Source organism: Herpailurus yagouaroundi, unplaced genomic scaffold (genome assembly GCF_014898765.1).
Source record: "Herpailurus yagouaroundi ecotype Mexico unplaced genomic scaffold, PumYag 160, whole genome shotgun sequence".
NCBI classification, from domain to species: domain Eukaryota; kingdom Metazoa; phylum Chordata; class Mammalia; order Carnivora; family Felidae; genus Herpailurus; species Herpailurus yagouaroundi.
In genome coordinates this window covers 25695780-25717862 of record NW_024412401.1, presented here as the reverse complement: position 1 = coordinate 25717862, position 22083 = coordinate 25695780, and the positions used below count along the sequence as shown (strand labels likewise).

The 22083-nt window shown below is 38.1% G+C and overlaps 1 protein-coding gene across 1 annotated transcript in view; it reads left to right on the top strand.

Moving 5' to 3' along the window:
* ERP44 (endoplasmic reticulum protein 44) overlaps window positions 1-22083 on the top strand; it is a 97012-nt gene that overhangs the window by 37196 nt on the left and 37733 nt on the right. The window contains exons 2-4 of the mRNA XM_040481824.1: window positions 1278-1350; window positions 3301-3340; window positions 7686-7801. Of these exons, the coding sequence (XP_040337758.1) occupies window positions 1278-1350; window positions 3301-3340; window positions 7686-7801 (229 nt within the window). The remainder of the gene's footprint in view (window positions 1-1277; window positions 1351-3300; window positions 3341-7685; window positions 7802-22083) is intronic.

Genomic DNA, 22083 nt, shown 5'->3' with positions numbered 1-22083 from the left:
AATCTTAAGCAGGCCCCGTGCTGTCAGCGCAGAACCCATCGTGGGGCTCAATCTCACAAACCGTGAGATCACTCAACTGATTGAGGTACCCAGGCACGCCTCTAGTTAATTTTTAAGGTGTTAAAAATGACGCAAGTAGTTATATAGTCAAACATTCAGCGGTTTTAACTTACATAGCTTACTTTTAGTAGAGTATAATTTATTGGTTGCTAGCAGAAGTAGTAGTCCACTGTTGGCTACTCAATTTTGGTAACTTGAGAATAAGGCTAGTGCTGTTTGGCTTTTTCTAAGAAAATAATGAATGTATAGAGATATTTCAGATAATTAGCTGGGCTTGCTTGCATATCAGCATCAACATGGCTCTTTGTACCATTCAGAAATTGAATTGTTGGTGAAGTAAAAATTTTTCGAGTGGTAACTGTAGTGATTACTACAGCATCTGTGAAATGGGTGGGCAGGGGAGTAGCCATCAGTGCCTTACCAGGACCCCTGACATTAGTTGTCATTCAATAGCTGTGGTTCAGTGAATGGATTTCCTTAAACACAAGGTGTATTAAAGATGGAACCTAAAAATAAAATACACTAAGTGTACTGCCTTTTAAACTAAGTGAACAGTTGCTAGTTTAAAGTTGAATCTTGTATTTATTTTGCAGATGGCAAGCTAATACTGTCTTTGATAAACTTGAAATTTGGTTTAATGTTTTGGAAGCAGAAAATTCTTACTCTCTTTTAAGAGCCTGTCCCTTGACACATTGTTATCACCAGTATGTGAGATGAGGCAAGAAAGGCTTCTGGTTCACAACTTAAAAGTCTTTCTTGAATTCTTATCTTTATCGTTTTGTTTTATCTTAGAAACATGGTAGGGATAGAGTCAGCAAACTTAGCTTTAGTTTGTATTCTCTCAAAATTGATAGTAAGCCAGTACATTTTTTTCTTCTTGCTCCGTAAAGTTCTTGAAATATTAATTTAAGAGAATGAAAAAATTCTTAATTTCTCAATTGTTTAGAAACAATTGCTTTTGTGTTTTTGGATGTATAGGAAGTCTTATTTATTTGATCAGTTTCTAGGCTTAAGAAGTTAGTATTTCCCCTGTTTCACTGATCTAGTGAAGGGTTAAAATAAAAATAAAGATAATAAAAATTAAAACCAATTGATCGATGATTTTGTAAATAACAAGTGGAACCAACTTTATGCATAAATTTTCTTTTTATTAGACTTTCTGCAATATTTACCTTTTGTGGAAACATTTATTAATTTCACATTTTTAAAATTTCCAGGTAACTTGGGTTTTTACTCCTGTAACAACTGAAATAACAAGTCTTGATACAGAAAATATAGATGACATTTTAAGTAAGTACCTTGATATTTTTAAAGTACACTTTTCTTCTTTATAAAGAGTTAGTTTATATACAAAAACAAAGTTAAATCCCAATTACTAGAACAGTTTGAGGAGCTAGCATTCTGATTATTTCCATGGTTTACTGAATTAACAAAACACTTTTGGTTTTGATTTTCAGTAAAATTTCTTAAAATGTGTATGTCTCCTTTATGTGTTACAAATAAACTTTAATCTCATTTTATTTCTTTGCTTGTCATAAATGCCACCTTAACAATTCGTATTTTGCTAGAGCCTACTTAGATTAGAGGCCAGGAGTCTCCACTGTGCAGTACTAAAAGTTTGTGGTCTTAGGACACAGTCTAGACATCTTTTGTCTTTTTTAACTTTTGACTAATTCACTGACTCTGATATCTTTTATTGTCATTGCTCCAATTAAGTTAAGTGTTTTACTGACTGCTTGTTTGCTGACAGTGTGATTGTGGATACAATTAACTTGCAGGGAAAAGATTTCTGTTTTTAAAAGTAGTAGAGGGAAGGTGAACACATGGTTGATGGAAAAATCACAATTTAGGAGATTTAAGAAAATGTACAATGCATAAATGATTTCTACCTTCTTCTTTTTAAAAGCCCTCCACTGGTTTAAGCAGAACAAAACCAAAAATAATAAAAGTGAAAAGAGTTATTCTTGAGCCTCATATGCTGTTTTGTGTTCGTGGAACTGGTTTTAAATGCTAAAATGTCTATTCCTACACTGTGGGATCTCTTTAGAGCAATGGTCTGTAACCTTTAGCATGCATGAGTTACCTGGAGGACTTAATAATATCCGGACTGCTAGGCCTGACTCCAAGTTTCTAATAGAAACTGCTAGACCCCACCTGAGAATTTGCATTTCTGTAAGTTTCTACATGCTGCAGGTGCTTCTGGTCCAGGGAGTGCAGTTTGTGAACCACTGCTTTAGATGAAGAAGCAAGTGGATAAAAAGTGCTTTGAAGGTAAAAAAGGAAGAAGAGAATTGAAACTTACAAAAAATTCTCCTTTCATTTTTCAAATTCTAGAATAACTTTTATTTTTGTGAGTGAGTGAATTTATCTAAGTTTCTCTGTAGTACATTTAGTCTCCTGTCTTCACATCCTCATATGCAGATGATACTAAGTTATTTTGGCAACAGAGAAGAGCTGTTAAATGGATTGGAAATAGAACATGTACATGTTTTGCAACTTTATTGGTTGTAGATTTCTTGTTGCAACTAGATGGGACATCTGAGCTGTACAAGAGCTTTACACATAGTTAGTTACACAGGTTAGTTACACAGGTCTTTTCTGTGAAATAGAGTTTTCTTGCAGAGTCACTTCTTGGTTTATTCATGTATATGGGAGATCAAAAACTAGATTGTTAAAGCCCAGATCATTCCACTTCACTTTTTTAAATGTTTATTTATTTTTGAGAGGGAGGGAGGGAGGGAGAGAGAGAGACGAAGAGACAGAGAGACAGAGCACAAGTGGGGGAGGGGCAGAGAGAGAGGGGGATACAGAATCCGAAGCAGGCTCCAAGTTCTGAGCTGTCAGTACAGAGCCCAATGTGGGGCTCGAACCCACGAACTGTGAGATCATGACCTGAGCCGAAGTTGGCCACTTAACTGACTGAGTCACCCAGGTGCCCCTCCATTTCACTTTTAATGAGTTAGTGGCTTACTTGCCTGATCTGGGTTTGATTCTTCTTTTGCTTTATATTCATTCAGTGAAGGTATAAAGATGGAGAATATAGAGAAAAGGATCAGGGATTCCCACAAATTATGTAACCTATCCATGACCCTGTGTGCGGGTTTCTTAATTGTTATTGTGTATTTTTAGTGGGCCTTTACATAAATGGGAAGAAGACCATGAGGAAAACCAAATCTTGGATTATGTCAGTTACAAAGACATAATTAACTTAGGTTGTTTGGTTTTGTTTTTCAATTTCAGACAATGCTGATGTTGCTTTAGTAAATTTTTATGCTGACTGGTAAGTAATAATCTTATTTTTGTTTTTTGCGGGGGGAGGGGTAATGAAGTTGCATCTTTTAGTTTTTTTCTTTCATCTTGCTACGGGTGTATTTTTCTTTGCTAGAAAGGGGTGAGTGGGGAAGCCTTTTTCATATGTGAGATAGTATTGCATACACAAAGTCAATTAAGGTTCATTCACAAAGGGAACAGCTTAATTTGCTGATCGTTTGTATTTTAAGAGAAAAATCTATCTGATTCCATTATCCCACATCTTAAAAGTAGTAGCAAAAACTCAAATCCCTCCCTCCTTTTCTCTCTTTCTCTCTTTCACACCCCGCCCCCCCAACACACACAGTACTGCAGTTCTGTATTTTTCCTGTAGGGCGGTGTTTGGAGGTGAGGGTGTGGGTGTGGCAAGTTTAGAAGGAAAAATCATGTTGACACTTTTTATTTTATTTTTTTTTAAATTTTTTTTTTCAACGTTTATTTATTTTTGGGACAGAGAGAGACAGAGCATGAACGGGGGAGGGGCAGAGAGAGAGAGGGAGACACAGAATTGGAAACAGGCTCCAGGCTCCGAGCCATCAGCCCAGAGCCTGATGCGGGGCTCGAACTCACGGACCGCGAGATCGTGACCTGGCTGAAGTCGGACGCTTAACCGACTGCGCCACCCAGGCGCCCCGACCCTTTTTAAACATGTATCGTCTACTACTACTAGGAAGCCTTTATTCTGCCCCCTGTCTAAATCAGATTCTTGTCTTTTGTGTTTATGTAGTACTGGACACCACTTTTGTTTTTTCTTACTACATTATTTTGTTTTTTATATTTGTGCGCCAGGAAGAAACATTGAGGATGGAAATAATGTCTTACTCAGCATTCGTGGCATTTAAAACCAGGGCATACTATGTAGTAGATGTTAAAGAATATGTCAAGTGGGGAGCTTGAGCCAGAGAGGTTTGAAACACTCACATAATCTTTATTCCTAGACCATCTGTATTTTATTTGACCCTTTTACGCTTATTACTGCCTACTGGTTGCCACTGCCCTACTTAAGGCCACAGTCCAGTTTACCCAGATTCCTGTGACAGTCTCCTAATTTGTTTTCTGTGCCTCAGGTCCTACGTGTGTCCATTCTGTTCTCTAAAAAGTAAGCCAGAGTGGTCTTTCCTAAAGTACACACTGAATAAGGTTACACTTCATCTTAAAACCCGTAAATGATGTTCCATTAACTCTAGGTCTAAGGTCCTTTACCTTGACCTAGAAAGCCCCCAATGACCTGCTCCCTTCCTACCTCTACATCTGTATATCTTGCCTCTCTCCGCTCCCACATTCTGTACCTGTTATACTGAACGTCTTTCAGTTTCTGTAATATTCTATATTCTTTAGTCACTGGACCTTTAGTCATGGTATTTTTTCTGCCTAGATGGGTCACTCTTCTCTCATTTAATTTATCTTTTGAGTCTTAGATTAAATGCCACTTTCTCCAGGTCACCTTCCTAGATCAATATTCCTACCCTTATCCCAACCCTTTTTTATGTCTTTCCATAATACTACATGCTCACCTCATTGGGAACACTTGTATGCTGTAGTTTATTTGGTGGCACCTACTGCAGCCTTAGCTTTAATTTACTGTATCTGTCTTTTCTCAGTATTCGTCCCTAGGCTCTCTGCATAATACTTGGCAGATAATAAGTACATAATAGATATTTACTGAGTGAATAACATATAGTGTAGTTATTTAAAGAACTTCAGTAAAATGTTGAAGATATACAGAGAAAATGCCATTTATAAAACGCATAACCAAGGTAGCATTTTCCAAGGTAAATTAGGATTGTCCACATGTAGCAATAGCTGTAAAATTTGGTATACGATTATCTAGTCCAATCCACTTTAGCAATGAAACTGAGACCCAGAGGATCAAAGTGTCTTCCCAGGGTTACCTGACAGAGTTGTGGCAGAGTTAAAACTGGAACGCAGTTCTCTTATTTGAGGTATTTTGTGTGTTGTAAGAAAGGGAAATAAAACGTGCCATTGACCTTGTCCTAGAAACTGAATTGGAAATGTGGGCTAATTGCAGTTATTTGGGAAAACATATTACCCAAAGAATACCTTGAGTTGTTCATGAATTAGTACTCTTTATTCAATTGAAAAAAACTTAGGCAATTGGCCACAGGACATAGATTTATATTATGTGGTCTCACAGGCTCCATTCTGAGTTCTGTCTGGAAGTTATTAATGTGGCACAGTTTAAGGAAGAATTCTCTAATAGAGCTGCCTAAAAATATGGATATGCCTCGGAGGGTAATGAACCATAGTAGGTCCCCGATAATGCTGTTTTGTGCCAGTCTTTTTATATACATTGTTTTTAATGCTAAGAACTACCTTGCAGGTAGGTATTATAATTTCCATTTTAGGTTGAGGAAATTGAGAAAGGTCATACGGCTAGTAAGTGGTGGAACTGGGATTTAAACTCAGGTATGTCTGACTCCAAAGCTTATTTTTCCCCCTACTAGGTCATACTAGTAAGTACCCCCAAATTGTCCCTGCAAGGACTCTTACCCATTCGGTTGATTTGTAAAGGGTTGATTCAAGCACTAGATTGAAGATTGGATTCAGATGACCCCTAAGGCCTTTGTAATAGATCTGTTGCTTTTGTTATGTTACTTTTATAAATGTAACTTTCCATGTGAATTGGATACATGTGGATGAAGGTATAATATTGTTGATTGACTTTTATTTCATCCTTCCCTTCCACCTTCTGGTATTAAAATTGATCCTGTTTTAAGCATGAACCTGTGCTTAAATGCTTACTAGGCAGCAAACTGGACAGTCTGGAAAGAAGGAGCCCCTAATGTATGTCTTTTCCTTGCCCTTAAGCCAGGAGCCTGTCCAGTAATTGTTTACTAGGCCATATCCTAATTCTTCAAGAAACCATCTATTAGCCTTTGCCTCCCCTGTCCTCCAGCACCATATTTTCAGCAAACTATAAGAAACTACAAATTTGTGGACCTAGCCTTTCCAGTTCCTCCATTCTATCAATTTAATCATTTAACAGACATATTGAAATGCTTACTAGAATACATAGTCAAATAAGACACGGTCCCTGATGTCCACAGACCCCACCCACCTATCCCAGATGGGAGAGATTTAAGAATGCTAAAAGAGGAAAGAGCCACTTGAAAGCAAGAGATTGAAGATACAGATTGTGTCTCCTTGCTATATTCTAGGACATCTCCTTAGGAAGTCAGGTGAGTGGGCCAGAGGAGGTATCTACAGAAAGAAATAGGGAGGAGTATAAGAATTTGCATCCTTTTACAGGCTTTACCAGACTTGCATTGAATTGTAGTTCATATGTATGACCTAATCATGTGGATTAAAGAGTTCACAGGCTTCATTTAAGTAAATCTCTTAGTGGAAAAGGGCTCTGGAAGCAATAGTAATAGCAGTTATAGTTTTTTTGTTTTTTGTTTTTTGTTTTTTTTTTTTGTTAACAAACACTTAATACCTTTTTCATACAAGAATAACTATTCTAACCCATCTGGCTGTGTGCTCATTTTGATTCTTCTTCTCTTTCTTATCAGGTCCCTTTAATAACCTATAGCATGTTTGTGAAGTAGTTGGCCTGATTAAGGGACAGTCAGAATTAGAAGAAACAAGTTTCTGAAATACTGTAGGGTTTGTGTCCCTTTGCAAAAGTAAGAACAAAACAAACGACAAAGGAAACATGAATAAGAAATCTTGTTTAGGAATTTAGCACTTTTGCTCCTGAACTTAATATATTTGTTTATAGACATGAAAGCCTGTTTTAACCAGGGGTTAATTTTGAGGGTCAAGAGTTTAATATACACTATATATCCTTTTCATGCCACTTGTGTATCTAGTATGCTGACTTGCATATGAGATTTTGATTGACCTAGTCAAGCGAATCAGTCTAGTATTTGAAATAAACTTACCATCTTAAGGATTTTGTATAGTAGTCTCAAAATATGTTCATTATTTAGAGAAAGCTAATTTCTTCTCTAAATGCCCAAGTCTTAATAGTTACAAGTCCAAGTGGATACATCTTAGAGGGCTTATATCAGACTTGTTTCTGGCCTCTTTGAGAGATCCTTAGCTGTGTGCTTCATTGTAGCACATAGCTTCTTAAGCTGCAGAACACCAAAATCTTTAAATTGGAATAGGCTTTGAGTTCAAACTTGCCTTCATCTTTAATGAATGACATTCAGGTCCATGACTAAATTAACTATGTGATTGTCTCAAAAGCTGTTTATTGTACATACACTAAATAACAATAGATGATAACTGAAATAAGATTTTATTGCTTCTGCTTTTCAGTTTTAATTGGTATCCTTCTTTGTGCATAGGTGTCGTTTCAGCCAAATGTTGCATCCAATTTTTGAGGAAGCTTCTAATGTCATTAAGGAAGAATATCCAAATGAAAATCAAGTAGTGTTTGCCAGAGTTGATTGTGATCAGCACTGTAAGTACCTCAATAGGAATTCTGGAACAAATCGTGTCATTCCCTTCTCTACACACATACACACACACACACACACACACACACACACACACACACACACACACTCTGTCTGTCTCTCTCTCTCTCTCTCTCTCTCTCTCCTTTTTTAATGCTCAAAAAAAAATGTTCTACTTTAGATGGAAGGTTCTAGTGACTTTGGTTAAATGTTAATATTTAATCTTTACGTACTTACAATACTAGTTTGTATTTTGCCTGAGAAGTAATTAATTTTTTAATTAAAATATAGTAGAATAAGCATATAGGTAGTAAGTTATAACCAGCAATGTGTTCTGCCAAAGTGAATACCAAAATAATTAATAAATAAAATTGAAATAAAGTTTTAGGAAAAAATGGATTTCTGTTAGTTTTAGAACCTACAAAAATACCATTTGTAGTCATTGCAAATAAAACTCTCAGATTTTTGTGTGTTTTTGTTACTTAAAAGGTTCCACTAAAATTGGCTGAGACTGTCTTCGAGGTGTAATTAACTGTAGTTATGGATTATAAATATTGAAAGTGTTGAGAAACTTAGGTTAGACTCACAGTCCACCGTCTTGCATTTCACTTCTCCCAGCAGAGCATTCTCTGTAAAAGCCTCTTGGTTTTCTGTGTCCACGACCAATCTTGCTAACTTGAGCTAGTGAGCCTGCAGTGGTGTTCCCTCCTTAGTGTGTCCAGCAGGTGTGAAGTTCTTTCTCATAGTACTAGACTCACTGTGTTTGTAGCTCTGGTTCATTCTGTCTTAGTTGTCTCAACCGTTGCAGCGTCCATTCTTCAAAGGCAGGAACTTTTTCTTTTCATGCTTTTTTTTTTTAATGTTTATTTTTGAGAGGGAGAGAGAGAGAGAGAGAGAGAGAGAGAAAGAAAAGAAAGAAAGAAAGAAAGAAAGAAAGAAAGCAAGCGTGTAAGCGGGAGGGGGGGTTGGTGCAGAGAGAGAGGGAGACACAGAATCCCAAGCAGACTCTGCTGACAGTTAAGCATCTGACTTTGGCTCATGTCATGATCTCACAGTTCATGAGTTCAGGCCCCACATTGAACTTGCTGCTGTCAGCCCAGAGCTCGCTTCAGATCCTCTGTCCCTGTCTCTGCCCCTCTCCCAATTGCGCTCTCTCAAAAATAAATGACACATTAAAAAAAAAAAAAAAGCTTGTTGCCTCGTGTTACTGGCAAGTTGGTCTGAGTACAGAACGCTCCATTCTGCAAATTTCCCGTCATTTGCTCTTAGCCTGACAATTAGAATTTGTGTGTGTGTGTGTGTGTGCACTAACGTTTCATTTTACTGATGAGGAAATGGAAGTCAAGTGACTTACTCAGTATCATAGAGCTTAATGTCTAGTCAGGCCAGATTTAGAATCCAGATCTGACCAAATACTTTTACAGACCTGTTAGCTTTATTAGCGTCTTTCTATTCAGTTTAACAAACACTTTGGGGATTTACTGGTGGAGAAATGGCTAACGGCAAAGTATTTCAGTATTTTATAAACCATACCCCAAATTTCTGTCTATTGAGATTCATAACTAAATAGGATGAAGGGAGCAGTAAAAGATTGTCAGTACAGGTGTGGACTGCATTTTCACACTGCTTTCTGGATCTTTCCTCCTACTTTTCGCTGACAGGTATGTTTTTGGTATGGGTTCTCATTTTAAATCTTTCTATTTTTTATGTATTTAATTAGACATTACAGTACAGACAGTAGTTCCTACTTTCACTGAATTTGGACCATAAAATCTGAACTTGTGTTTTTAAACTTAAAGTCATTGGGAAGAAAAATGAACTATTGTTGAACCATCAATATTATTTATTCTGTTTTTAAAACTAAGATTAACTTACTTTTGAGATAAACCTGACATTACTACTATTGATCAGGCTCTCTTTTTATGGGAGTCAACAGCCATAATTCAGATGCTTTTTGATCTACCAGATAGAGCTACAAAGTCAGTTTTTTACCAATGAAAGTTATATCTGAGACATTGTGTATTCTCTCTAAATATTTTATTTTTTCGGTGCAGTTCTTCATTTTTTAAAAGTGATGTTATGAAATCCTTATTGATGATTTATTCACATTTTCCACTTTCTCTTTAGAGATTATAAGACAGACTGTGCCCTGGGTCACTTCTCATGCGCCAGCTATAACGTAGAGTTTCTGAACTGGAAGGACCTTAAGAATCCTGTGGTCTCGGGAGAAATGTCTGTTAGGTAGATTGTTCTTTGGTAGGATTGGTTTTGTTTTTAAGAGATTTATTCAGATATAATTAAGGTAAAATAAACTGCACAAGTTTAAATTATAAAATTTAATGTTTTGACACATGCATACACCTATGAAACCGTCACCCCAATCAAAATATCAGCATATCTGTCATTCCCCAAATTTTTCTTGTTTCCTTTTGCGGTGCCTTTCTTCCCCCATCAATCTCAGGGGACCATGGAACTGCTTTTGTTAATAAGATATTAGTTTGCATTTTCTGGATTATGTATAAGTGGGATCATACATTGTATTGTGTGTGTGTATGTGTTTGAATGTGTGTGTTGTTGTTGTTTTACTCAGCCTGGTTATTTTGAGATTGTTGCATTTATCATTCATTTTTATTACTGTTATTATTTTTTCATGTTTATTTTTTTTTTGAGAGAGAGAGCATGAGCAGGGGAGGGGCAGAGAGAGAGGGAGACACAGAATCCGAAGCAGGCTTCAGGCTCTGATCTGTCAGCACAGAACCTGATGTGGGGCTCGAACCCACAAACTATGAGATCACGACCTGAGCTAAAGTCAGACACTTAACCAGCTGAGCCACCCAGGCGCCCCTGGAAGTTACAGATTTTGATGTCAAATTTATCTGTTTTTACATTTGTTGCCTGGGCTTTTGGGGCAATAGCTAAGAAATCATTGCAAACCCAGTGTTCTGGAACTCTTCTACATTTATTTCCAAGAGTATTACAGTATAGATTGTGTGATTAGGCCTTTATCAGTTTTGAGTTAATTTTTGTATAGAGTGTAAGGTAGGGATCCAATTTCATTTTTTTGCATGTGGACATCCAGTTTCCTAACACCATTTGTTGATGACCGTGTCCTTTCCCCACTGAATGATGTGGTACCCTTCATCAAAAAACATTTGACTATATGTGTGAGGGTCTGTTTCTGGGCTCTCTGTTCCATCTGTCTATATATCTATCTCTATACCAGTACCACACTTTTTTGATGACTGTAGCTTTATAATAAGTTTTGAAATCAGGAAGTGTGAGACCTCCAATAATGTTTGAGAGTATCTTTTGAAGGGTATATATTCTTTTTTTTTTTTTTTTTAAGTTTCTTTATTTATTTTGAGAGAGCACAAGTGGGGAGGAACAAAGAGAGAGGGAGGGAGAGAGAATCCCAAGCAGACTCTGTGATGTCTGTGCAGAGCCTGATTGCAGGGCTCGAACTCACAAACTGTGAGATCATGATCTGAGTCGAAATCAAGGGTTGGATGCTTAACTGACTGAGCCACCCAGGTGCCCCTGGGTTCATCAAATTCTTAATTTGATGAACTCCAATTTATCCATTTTAAAAATGGATTATACTTTTGAAGCTGTATCTAAGAAGTCTTTGTCTCACCCAAGATAACAAAGATTTTCTGGTATGTTTTCTTTCATAAATTTCATAGCATGAAGTTTTACATTTAGCTCTATGATCCATAGATCATACATTTCCTTTTAGCTCTGTGATCCAAATTTGGAGATAATTTTTACATGTGGCACAATGTGTGGGTTAGGGTTCATTTTTTTGCCTATAGTTATCAAGCTGTTGTGATATTATTTGATGAAAGGACTGTCCTTTCTTCATTGACTTTGCATCTTTGCCAAAATCAACTGACCATATATGTGTGGATCTGTTTCTCATTTGTCAGTTCTGTACTGTTGAGGTGTTTGTCTATGATTTATTTGTCTATGCTTATGCCGGTACCACACTTTCTAGATTACTGTAGTTTTATAATAAGTCTTGAAGTCAGTAGTGTATAAATCTTCCCACTTTGTACTTTTTTTCAAAGTGGTTTTACTATTTTAGTTGCTTTGGATTTCTGTATGACTTTTAAAATCAGCTTGTTAATTTATAACCAAAGTGTGAGGGGGAAAAGTTGCCAAGATAATACAGAGAGTTCCCTGATAGTCCTTACCCAGTTTACCCAAATGCTGACATATTACATTAAGATTAAGATTACATTTGTCAAAAGTAAGAAACTAACACTGGTGTATTACCATCAGTAAACTATAGACTTTATTCAGATTTTATCAGTTGTTTTACTCATGTTCTTTTTCTGTTCCAAGATTAAGGATATTGCATTTAGACCTCAGGTCTTCTTGACAGCTGATCATTTTGAGCAGCATTGGTTAGCTGTTTTGTAAAATATCCCTCATTTGGGTTTGTCTGGTGTTTTTTCTTAGGTCTCACACATCTTTATTTTTTGGTGCTATTAAAAATGGCATGGATTTTTAAATTTTAATTTCTGATTGTTGCTAGAAATACAACTAATTTTTTGTGTATTGATCTTATAAACTGGTACTTAATAGTTCTAATGGGTTTTATGTAGATACAATAGGATTTTCTATTTAGACAATTATTGTATGTGACTAAAAGCAGTTTTACTTTATGTGGTCTGTATGTCCTTCCAGTATTCTTTCTAGCCAGGTGTACCTACTTGCTGCTTCAGGATTAATTTCTGTGAGGCAGAAGATCTCTAGAAAGCTTTTTTTTTTTTTCAACGTTTATTTATTTTTGGGACAGAGAGAGACAGAGCATGAACGGGGGAGGGGCAGAGAGAGAGGGAGACACAGAATCGGAACCAGGCTCCAGGTTCTGAGCCATCAGCCCAGAGCCCGACGTGGGGCTCGAACTCACGGACCGTGAGATCGTGACCTGGCTGAAGTCGGACGCTTAACCGACTGCGCCACCCAGGCGCCCCTCTAGAAAGCTTTTTTAGCAAAGGCAGAAAGGTGACCTCAGAATGCAGCTATCATCCCGCCCACGTATGTCTCATTCTCATTAATCACCTTCTGGCATCATGGCAGCCTACTCTGTCCTGCCCTCTGATACTTTAGTCTGTCTGCCTTGCTTCTGATGCACTGTGTCACCCAGACTTCCCAGCCGAAGTAAGAGTGTTATTTCTTGGAAGAGTTCCTGTAAAAAGTTTCTAGTCAAATTGCCGGAAAAAAACAGTTGATGTAGCATCTACTTGGCTTTAAGTGTGCTTTCACATGCGTTATTCCATTCTCTTCCCCACAGCCCCTTGAGTCAGATAGTGTTATTCCTTCACCCAGCAGAAATGTTTACATACATACCCTTTGTCATGCGGCATACGTAAGTTCTAGAGATACAGCAATGAACCACATCTACCCAGAAAGCAAGAGTAGCAAATACACAGTTGCTCGTTGTGATAGCTGCTCTGAGGAGAGGTGTTGGATGCTGTGAGGTAATGCGAATGCTTTCTGAGACAGACCTACAAGACCTGAGGGAAGAGTAGAAATTCTTAAGGGAAATAGGAGAAGAAGAGTATTTCAGACAGAAGGAGGAGCAGGTGTGAGGTTTCTGAGGTGGCAATGAACGTGAGACTTTGAGAGAGCGGGAGTGTGCCATCACTGTACAGATGAAGGCGCTGAAAGACTTGGAGGGGCTGAGCGACTTGCCAGAGGGTTCCACAGTAAGTGGAAGGGCCATACCGGAGCCCAGGAGCACACAATGCGTCCCAGGCAACTCTAGTATCCTGAGCTCAAAATAAAGTCAGTTAAGTTGGATTTCTCATCAAAGCTGAGAATTCACCCAATTTCTATATAAAAATTACTAAAAATGTCTGTAACAAATTATATCATAGTCTGTTTAAATTCTTTGTAATGGGTCAATGTAGAAACAAAAATGAAATTAATCATATGTGGTATTGTTGTTTCTGTTATTATTGTTTTATACTGTGGGGCCCAGCCCTCCAGTAAGATAAGAATTCTCTGGGGGCATCTGGGTGGCTCAGTTGGTTAAGCATCCTACTCTTGGTTTCCGCTCAGGTCATGATCTCATGGTTCGTGGGTTTGAGCCCTGTGTCAGGCTCTAGTGTGGAGCCTGCTTGGGATTCTCTCTCTCTGTCTCTCTGTCTCTGTCTCTCTCTTCCCCTCCCTCTCTCTCTCTCTCCTCTTCTCCCCTCCTCCCCTGGTCCTTCTCTCTCTCTCTCAAAATAAATAAATAAAACTTAAAAAAACAAAAAGGTAAGAACTCTGTGTTCTAATACCAGAAGCCCACCACTTATAAAAGTTACACATACATGGACAAGTGACTTAGAAATCACTGAACTTGAGTCAGCATTTGCCATAAAAGGCGTGAGTGCATGTGTGTAGCAAGAGAGAAATGTGGTAACCAAACGTGATAAAATGTTACATCTAGGTTAGGGTATACAGGTGCTCATTCTATTACTTTTTCATATTTTCTGTAAGTTTTAAAATGTTCAGAATAAGAAGTTGGTATAAAAAGTCTCTGGACCTGTAATTTGTCTTTGGTTAAGAAGCAGGAAGGAGGGTCTTGTTGCCTGAGAATTTTTGAGAAAATGTGTTTGGAAGAAGCTTGAAATCTGTTCTGTACAGGTGTATTGTGATATTGTTAATTGCGTTTTCTGCTTATTTTCACTGTGATAAATGACCTTCCGGAGGGTCATTGAATGTAAAAAGAATTTTCTTGAATAGACTTTTGCTGACATCTTGAGGGCTACTTAGAGTCACTCGATGACTTTTGGAAACTGACGCACGGTTCTCTCTGTGGCTGTCTGAATTTTTCAGTGAAACCTCCCATGAGCAGTTATGGCAGTTGAGGCCATTTTATTGGTCCCAAAACTACCTTCTTTCTTAAGTTGCCATCTCCTGGACATTAGCATGTCTGCCTTACCACTGGGTATCATGGAAGGTAGATATGCTTTTGTGAATATTCTCCCATTACCAAGTGGCATGTATGCCCATAATACAAAGATGGGTTAATATTAAGAAATAGAAATCCCCACCACTAGCTAAAATTAAAGGAAACCGGCTTATCTTATCAGTTAATTCTGAGAGACTTGATAAAACCCAGTATAGGTTCTTGGAAAAAATTAATGAGGCAGAGTGTATGAATCAGCTGTCGCTTGCACTGAATTTTTTAAATCTTTAATGACTATTCATTGCTTCATAATGTGTTGCAAGCTCAAATTGAGGTGTGACCCATGTCTGAATTGAGTTGTGAAATCTGTCTAAGACATAAATTTTGTATATTGTCTTGCATTTGGGAATTTCCACCAATGCTGTGTTACTGGTGTCTTTCTTTTGTCAGCCCTGTTTAAGAATTAAGGATGAGGTGAGACCATAAAGTCAGAAAACAAACAACATAATTATATGACAATATAAAAATGTAATGGCTCTAATTTTCAAAAAAACATTCCAAGTGAGTATTTTCAAAGTAGCTCCTTAGGGAGGCAATGCATGTACTCATTCCTTAGAACATGTTGGGAATTCCTTGGGAGTTGTCCTCTGCGCCACTTTACTAGTCCACCAGGAAAACCCATCTCCGTGCAGTCACAGGACAGCCTTCTTCAGTTTGCTGCCTGTATTTTTCCTTCTCTCTCCCTCTTCCACCCATCAGCATCCTGTGGAGTGCTTTCTGCCCTATCTTGACTTCACTTCTTTATATGCCCTTCTTAGGACTTTGTGTTCAAAGGTTCAGCTAACTAGGTTGAGAACTTAGAACTGGAGAAAGGAAGAAGGCAAAAGGTAGGTATAACAGGCTGATTTCACCCAGTCAGCCCTTTTGTTTCTGTGTGTGAGCTAGATGCGTCAGCTTTGATCTCCCCCAACCTGTCTCCCCACCAAAACAAACAAACAAAAAAATAGGTTGGGGGAGGTTGGGAACTTTGGAAGCAGAATTTTGAACTCAGACTAACACTGAAGTGTCATCAGGAAGTTTCCAACGTTTTAAGTTGAGGTATATTTTTTGAAACCCCAGCGTAAAACTTGTAGCTTAAATGACCCTCATCTAGGGTTAAAATTTAGTTCACTTCCAAAGTCCCTGAATTCTTCACTGTTGCATTTATTTAAAAAAAAAATTTTTTTTTTTTTAACATTTATTCATTTTTGAGAGAAAGACAGCGTGAGCCAGGAAGGGGTGGAGAGAGAGGGAGACACAGAATCTGAAGCAGGCCCCAGGCTCTGAGCTGTCAGTACAGAGCCTGACGCGGGGTTCAAACCCACAAACCGTGAGATCGTCACCTGAGCTGAAGTTGGACGCCTAACTGACACACAGGCACCCCTCCATATGTTGCATTTAACAAAGGGAACAAAGTAGGAGGAAGAGAAAAAAGAAAAGGAAGTCGAGGCAATTAAAGAGACAGAATCAAGGAGTAAAATGTGGAACAACCTCTTCTCTACCCACCGGGCATTTATGTCCTGTGATGGCAGCAGAACAGGTGTCCTCCCTCATCCTGCATAGGACTAAGATGCCAAGTTTCATCCATGTCACAGAGCTCACAATCACCCTTTTAGTTTGTCCCATCTGGAGGGTCCATGAAAGGAATCTCTGCATCTCTGGTATACAGTATAAGAGAAGTACGCTAAGTATACTAAGTATACTAAGTACAGTATAAGAGAAACCCTCTATAGTAAGTCACCAATAACTATAGAGGGTTTCTCTTATACTGTACTTACGGAATCCACACATCTTTTTGCTACATGCATTTTGTATTACAAGTTTTTACAAATTTCATTTAAGATTCTAGCCTGTGGAAACAAAGTAGCAGCAGTAATAGTAATAGTGATGATAATAATATAAAATAATAATGATAATAATAAATGTAAATTCTATAAACTCCATAAAATAAAACTCTATAATAATAAATGTAAACTCTATAATAGCAAGGACCTTGTCTTTTTACCCTTGTGTCCCCAGCACTGGAATGAAGCCTAGCACATAGGAGGTGCACGATTATAGTTATTGAATAGATGGATGGATAAATGTAATGAGTAGTAGCCAGCTTTTATGAACTCTTAGTTTTGTAGGTATTCCATTAAGTACTTCAAATAAGTTATCTCATTATCTCCCAACAGTACGATTAAGTATTTTCTGCAGTATTTCATCAAATCTAACTTGGCATTGATTACAAGGCACACTTTTATCTGTAACTGAAAAAAAAAAAAAAAAAACACCGAAAAATTATACAACACAGTGCTTTCCTATCACTTAGAATTTTTTTATGATAAGAGCTATTTTAGACCTAAAGATTTTTTTTGGTCATATCATTAGTGTGTATACCCAAAAAGGAAAATAAAATTTGTTCAAGTAATCTTGAAACAATTTCACATTCAGAATCTGACTGTTATACACCACTTTTCAATTCTGAGTCATGATTTTTGTGTTTTTCCACACAATATTGACTTCTGTGCCATTAAGTGTGTTGGTAATGCTCTTTAGATTAAAGAGTGTTATCCTGCTTTTTCTAGGATTTTCTTCCAAGCTGCTGATACCCATTCTGGAAGTATTCATGCTGGCACTTAACTCTTTGAATACCTTAGAGGTTTTTGTTTTTTTCTTTCCATTGAAACATGTCACTGCTTGTTAAGCAACTTTAATCAAAGTCAGCACGATATAATCAAAATGTTAACAGTGGTTTTTCTCGGTGGTGGTTGGATTACAAATTGTTCCTGTTTTATTCTTTGTAATTGTCTTTCTTTTCCAAAATTTCTACACATATACACAGTTCAAACTTGCCTTTGCTTCACCTGTCGTTCATGGTCTCCCTTTGTCTCATCTTCTGCATCCTCCTTGTCTGGGGAGTTTGGAAGTTAAATTCATCACTCTCCCTGGTGGTGCTGCTGCTGCTTTAGATGGAGAAAGTCCCATCAATCTGCCCCTGGTGGGACCAGGATCTCTGCTGACCTCCGGTGGCTGTAGGGTGCATGGCACTCAGCAAGAGCCATTTCATACATTATCTGTTGGGAGGTGCAGAACATTCAGACTCTTGCTAGCTAGCATTTTTAGGAAAGTACTTTGTAACTGACCTTGAACTAAGCAGCACATGTTCCCAAATACCAGAGTTATTCTTACCTGTGTGCCTTCCCATACAATTTGAACTTTCCACAATGGAAATTGGGAAGCGTTTGTTAGACCAATATGTAAATGAGTCATTAAGAATAAGAAAATTATTATAAACAGCAATATTGAAATATTAAAACCATCAGACTTGCTAAGATCAGACTAGATCTTAATTCTCACCACAAAAAACGTTAGTTACGTGAAGTGATAGAGGTGCAAGCTAATACTACAGTGACAATCATACTACAGTATATATATTTATTAATGTATCAGATCACCATGTTGTATGCCTTAAGCTACACAGTGTTATATATCAAATATATTTCCATTAAAAAAGTAAAAGGAAGAAGATGAAGAAAATATCCACCGAAGAATTCATGTGCACAAAACAGAATTTGGATGCCCAGTGGCAGCCTGAATCCAGAGTGAGCCTGTAGGCTTTGTTTGTAATCTTTCTGTTTAGGGTTTTATTTTGTTGTGGTGTTTCATTCCTGTTGTTTTTCCCTCCATGTGGGGAGGGCATGGTTTGGGAATGGAAAAAATACAGAGGCAGCAGTGGTCCTCCTCCCTGAACCAGAAGAACAGTAAGACCTTCCTGTTGAAGTCATTGCCAGGGGTAATCACAGCAGGGAGACACATTGCGGAGATAAGAGCTGAGGCACTTTTCCCCTGTGGAACCCTGCTGGGCCTGAGTGAGCAAGGTGGTGGGCGGGCAGGCAGGCAGAGCCTTTCAAGGAAAAGTGACCACTGAAGCAAAAATACATGCTAATTTTCTAATCAGCGAGCTGTTAACCTTCTGAAATTTATAATTCCTTTGACATGCATTTTAACATTTGATCCATCCAGTTAATTAAAAAAAAATTTATTTTACCCCTTAAATCATTCTTTGTTATATTGTCAAAATGTCACGCTATAATTATCTTAAAATCATTTTTGACCAAAGCTTGTAAAAAGTCACCTTTATGTCTGAGATTATTGATTAATGTAATTTTAAGGTTTTTGCTCCTTAATAATTAAAAGCCACCTCATTATGCAGCGTACCTGCTGCCATGATGTTGTTTGAGAATTAAGCAGGCAAGTGTCTGTTCTTCCAGTAGTCTTCAAGTCTTATTCGATCTTTTTCTATCCATAACTAGAATTTTAAGGCAACCTAGAGGTTGTAATGTTGAAGTTTGTAAACAGACTCTTGGTATACCTGCCAGGTCTGTTGCAGTAGTTTCCCTACTGGTCTCCCTGTTCCTCCCAGATTTACTGCCAGGTGAATATATATTTTTTTTTAATTTTTTTCAACGTTTATTTATTTTTTGGGGGGACAGAGAGAGACAGAGCATGAACGGGGGAGGGGCAGAGAGAGAGGGAGACACAGAATCGGAAACAGGCTCCAGGCTCCGAGCCATCAGCCCAGAGCCCAACGCGGGGCTCGAACTCACGGACCGCGAGATCGTGACCTGGCTGAAGTCGGACGCTTAACCGACTGCGCCACCCAGGCGCCCCCCAGGTGAATATTTTTACAGCCCGCTTCTACTGCTCAGTGGCTGCTTTGTACCTGTCAGGTAACACTCAGACTCCATTAGCCTAGAATTTAAGTCTGTCTGGAGTACACCCATAGCCTTATTTATTTTACTTCTGGTTTTTGCATGTTTGCTATCAGCACACTACTTGCCCATTATGCCCACTAATTTAAGAAAGTTAATGACTCCAGCAGTGCCTCTTGGCCGTTTTCATACTGACCTTTAGGCCACAAATAGAAAATGGATGTTTCCAATTAGACTAGTCCCTTTCTTAATAGGTCTATGTCATAAACTTTCTGCCAAATCCTTTGGGGATTAGAAAAATTCCTTGGCTTTCTACTGGCAAATTAGGCACCAGCTAGGCGAGTTTAGCCTTATTAACACTATGTACCTAAATTGGACTTAGTGGGAATATTTTCCCTTTGTGGAGCTTGATATTAATGAATTTAAAAACTTTTAATTATTATTTTGCCAATAGGATGGGCAAAATGTTTTCCGGTGGTTTTCATTTGTAACCTCTTGATTACAGTTGAGCGTGTTTTTACATGTTTACTGTGTTTCTTTTATAAATCAACTGATACAGGGGCGCCTGGGTAGTACAGTTGGTTTAGCGTCTGACTTTGGCTCAGGTCATGATCTCACAGTCTGTGAGTTCGAGCCCCGCGTTGGGCTCTGTGCTGACAGCGCAGAGCCTGGAGCCTGCTTCAGATTCTGTCTCCCTCTCTCTCTGCCCCTTCCCCTGCTAACGCTCTCTCTCTCTCTCTCTCTCTCTCTCAAAAATAAACATTAAAAAAATTTTTTTATAAATCAACTAATACCTTTAGCCCGGTTATCTTTCTGGTGGTCCTTTTGTTAATTTTGTTATGTATTCTGAATATTATTGTCTCTAATATATGTCACAGAAATCTTCCAATTTTTCTTAAAAATTCATGGTGTTCTTCATGATCTAGATGCTTCCTAGCCTACGCAGCTTCAAAATCTGCAAATATCTTGGTTATATGTTTGATGCTGAGGCAGGCCCTCTCCACAAATAGACCTTGTTTCCTAAGCACCACAAGGCCATAGGGATGTTACTCTGCTTTTCTGTTCCAGCCTTCAGCTTCCTGTGCCTCCCACGTGCTCAGTAAATATCCTCTGGGGGAAACTTGCTGTGTGTTTCAGGGTCCTTATCATCCACCATTCCAGCCCAGGTGACTATGAAAAGCTTCACTGAGTTCTCTTGCTGTCTGTGCACGCGTAATCCTCGGCCCTAAATCTGCACCAATTGCAGATTTATTTTTTTTTTTTACGTAGTTTATTGTCAACTTGGCTAACATACAGTGTGAAAAGTGTGCTCTTGGTTTTTGGGGTAGATTCCCATGGTTCATCGCTTACATACAACAGCCAGTGCTCATCCCAACAGGTGCCCTCCTCAATGCCCATCACCCATTTTCCCCTCTCCCCCGCATCCCCATCCACTCTCAGTTTGTTCTCTGTACTTAAGAGTCTCTCATGGTTTGCCTCTCTCCCTCTCTGTTTGTAACTATTTTTTCCCCTTCTCCTCCCTCATGGTCTTCTGTTAAATTTCTCAAGATCCAAATATGAGTGAAAACATATGATGTTTCCTTCTCTGCCTGACTTATTTCACTCAGCATAATAGCTTCCAGTTCCATCCACATTGCTGCAAATGGCAGATTTAATTTCTAAGAGGAATTGCATAGTAAACGTATAGGAAAGAAAATAGCCAGTGGGTGATTTTTGCTCACTTAGGAATGGTCCCTTCCTTCCTAGAATTTTAGTTCATGTAGTCTTCATTGGTTTCATGGTGTCTGATGTCTGTAAAAATGTGATTTTTAAAAAATCTGTTTTTCCCTAGTTGTCACAGCAGGAGCAGTAGATTTCTGCTACCTACTACATCCCACTTGGAAATGGAAATTCTTTAGTAGATTCCCTTTTGAATTTTCTGTGAATCCAATAAGATTGGCTGCAAATAATAACATTTTTATTTCTTTTCCAATATATGTATGCTTTCTTATTAAATGACTGAGAACCCCACTACAGTGTTCTTACAGAAGGGATAGCAGGCATCTGTATTTCTTTCTTGATCTCAGCAGGACAGCTTTCAGTATTTTACTGTCAAGTTGTTTGGTAGTTGCTTATTTAGATATCCTTTATCAGATTATGGAAGTTCCCTTCTGTTGCTAGTTTGCCAAAAACCTTTAAGTCTGGGTGGATGTTGAATTTTATCCAATGTTTCTCTGCTGCTTTTGAGAGGCACAGTAGTCGCCCTTGTCTGTGGTTTTGCTTTCTGTGGTTTCAGTTCACGGTCAAGTACAGTTCCAAAGCTGATGAATTGTCAGAAGGTCAGTAGTAGCCTAGCATTACATCACAACACCTACGTCATTCATCTCATTTCATCTCATCACATAGTCATGTTATCTCACATCACCACAAGAAGGGTAAATATAGTACAAGAAGATATTTTGAGGGAGAGAGAGACCACATTCATGTAACTTTTATTACAGTGTATTGTTATAATTGTTCCATTTTATTATTGTTGTTGTTAATCTCCTTACTGTGCCTAACTCATAAATTCAACTTTATCATAGGTCTGTATGTATAGGAAAAGACCATAGTATATAAAGGGTTCGGTATTACCCATGGTTTCAGGCATCCACTGGGGGCCTGAGAA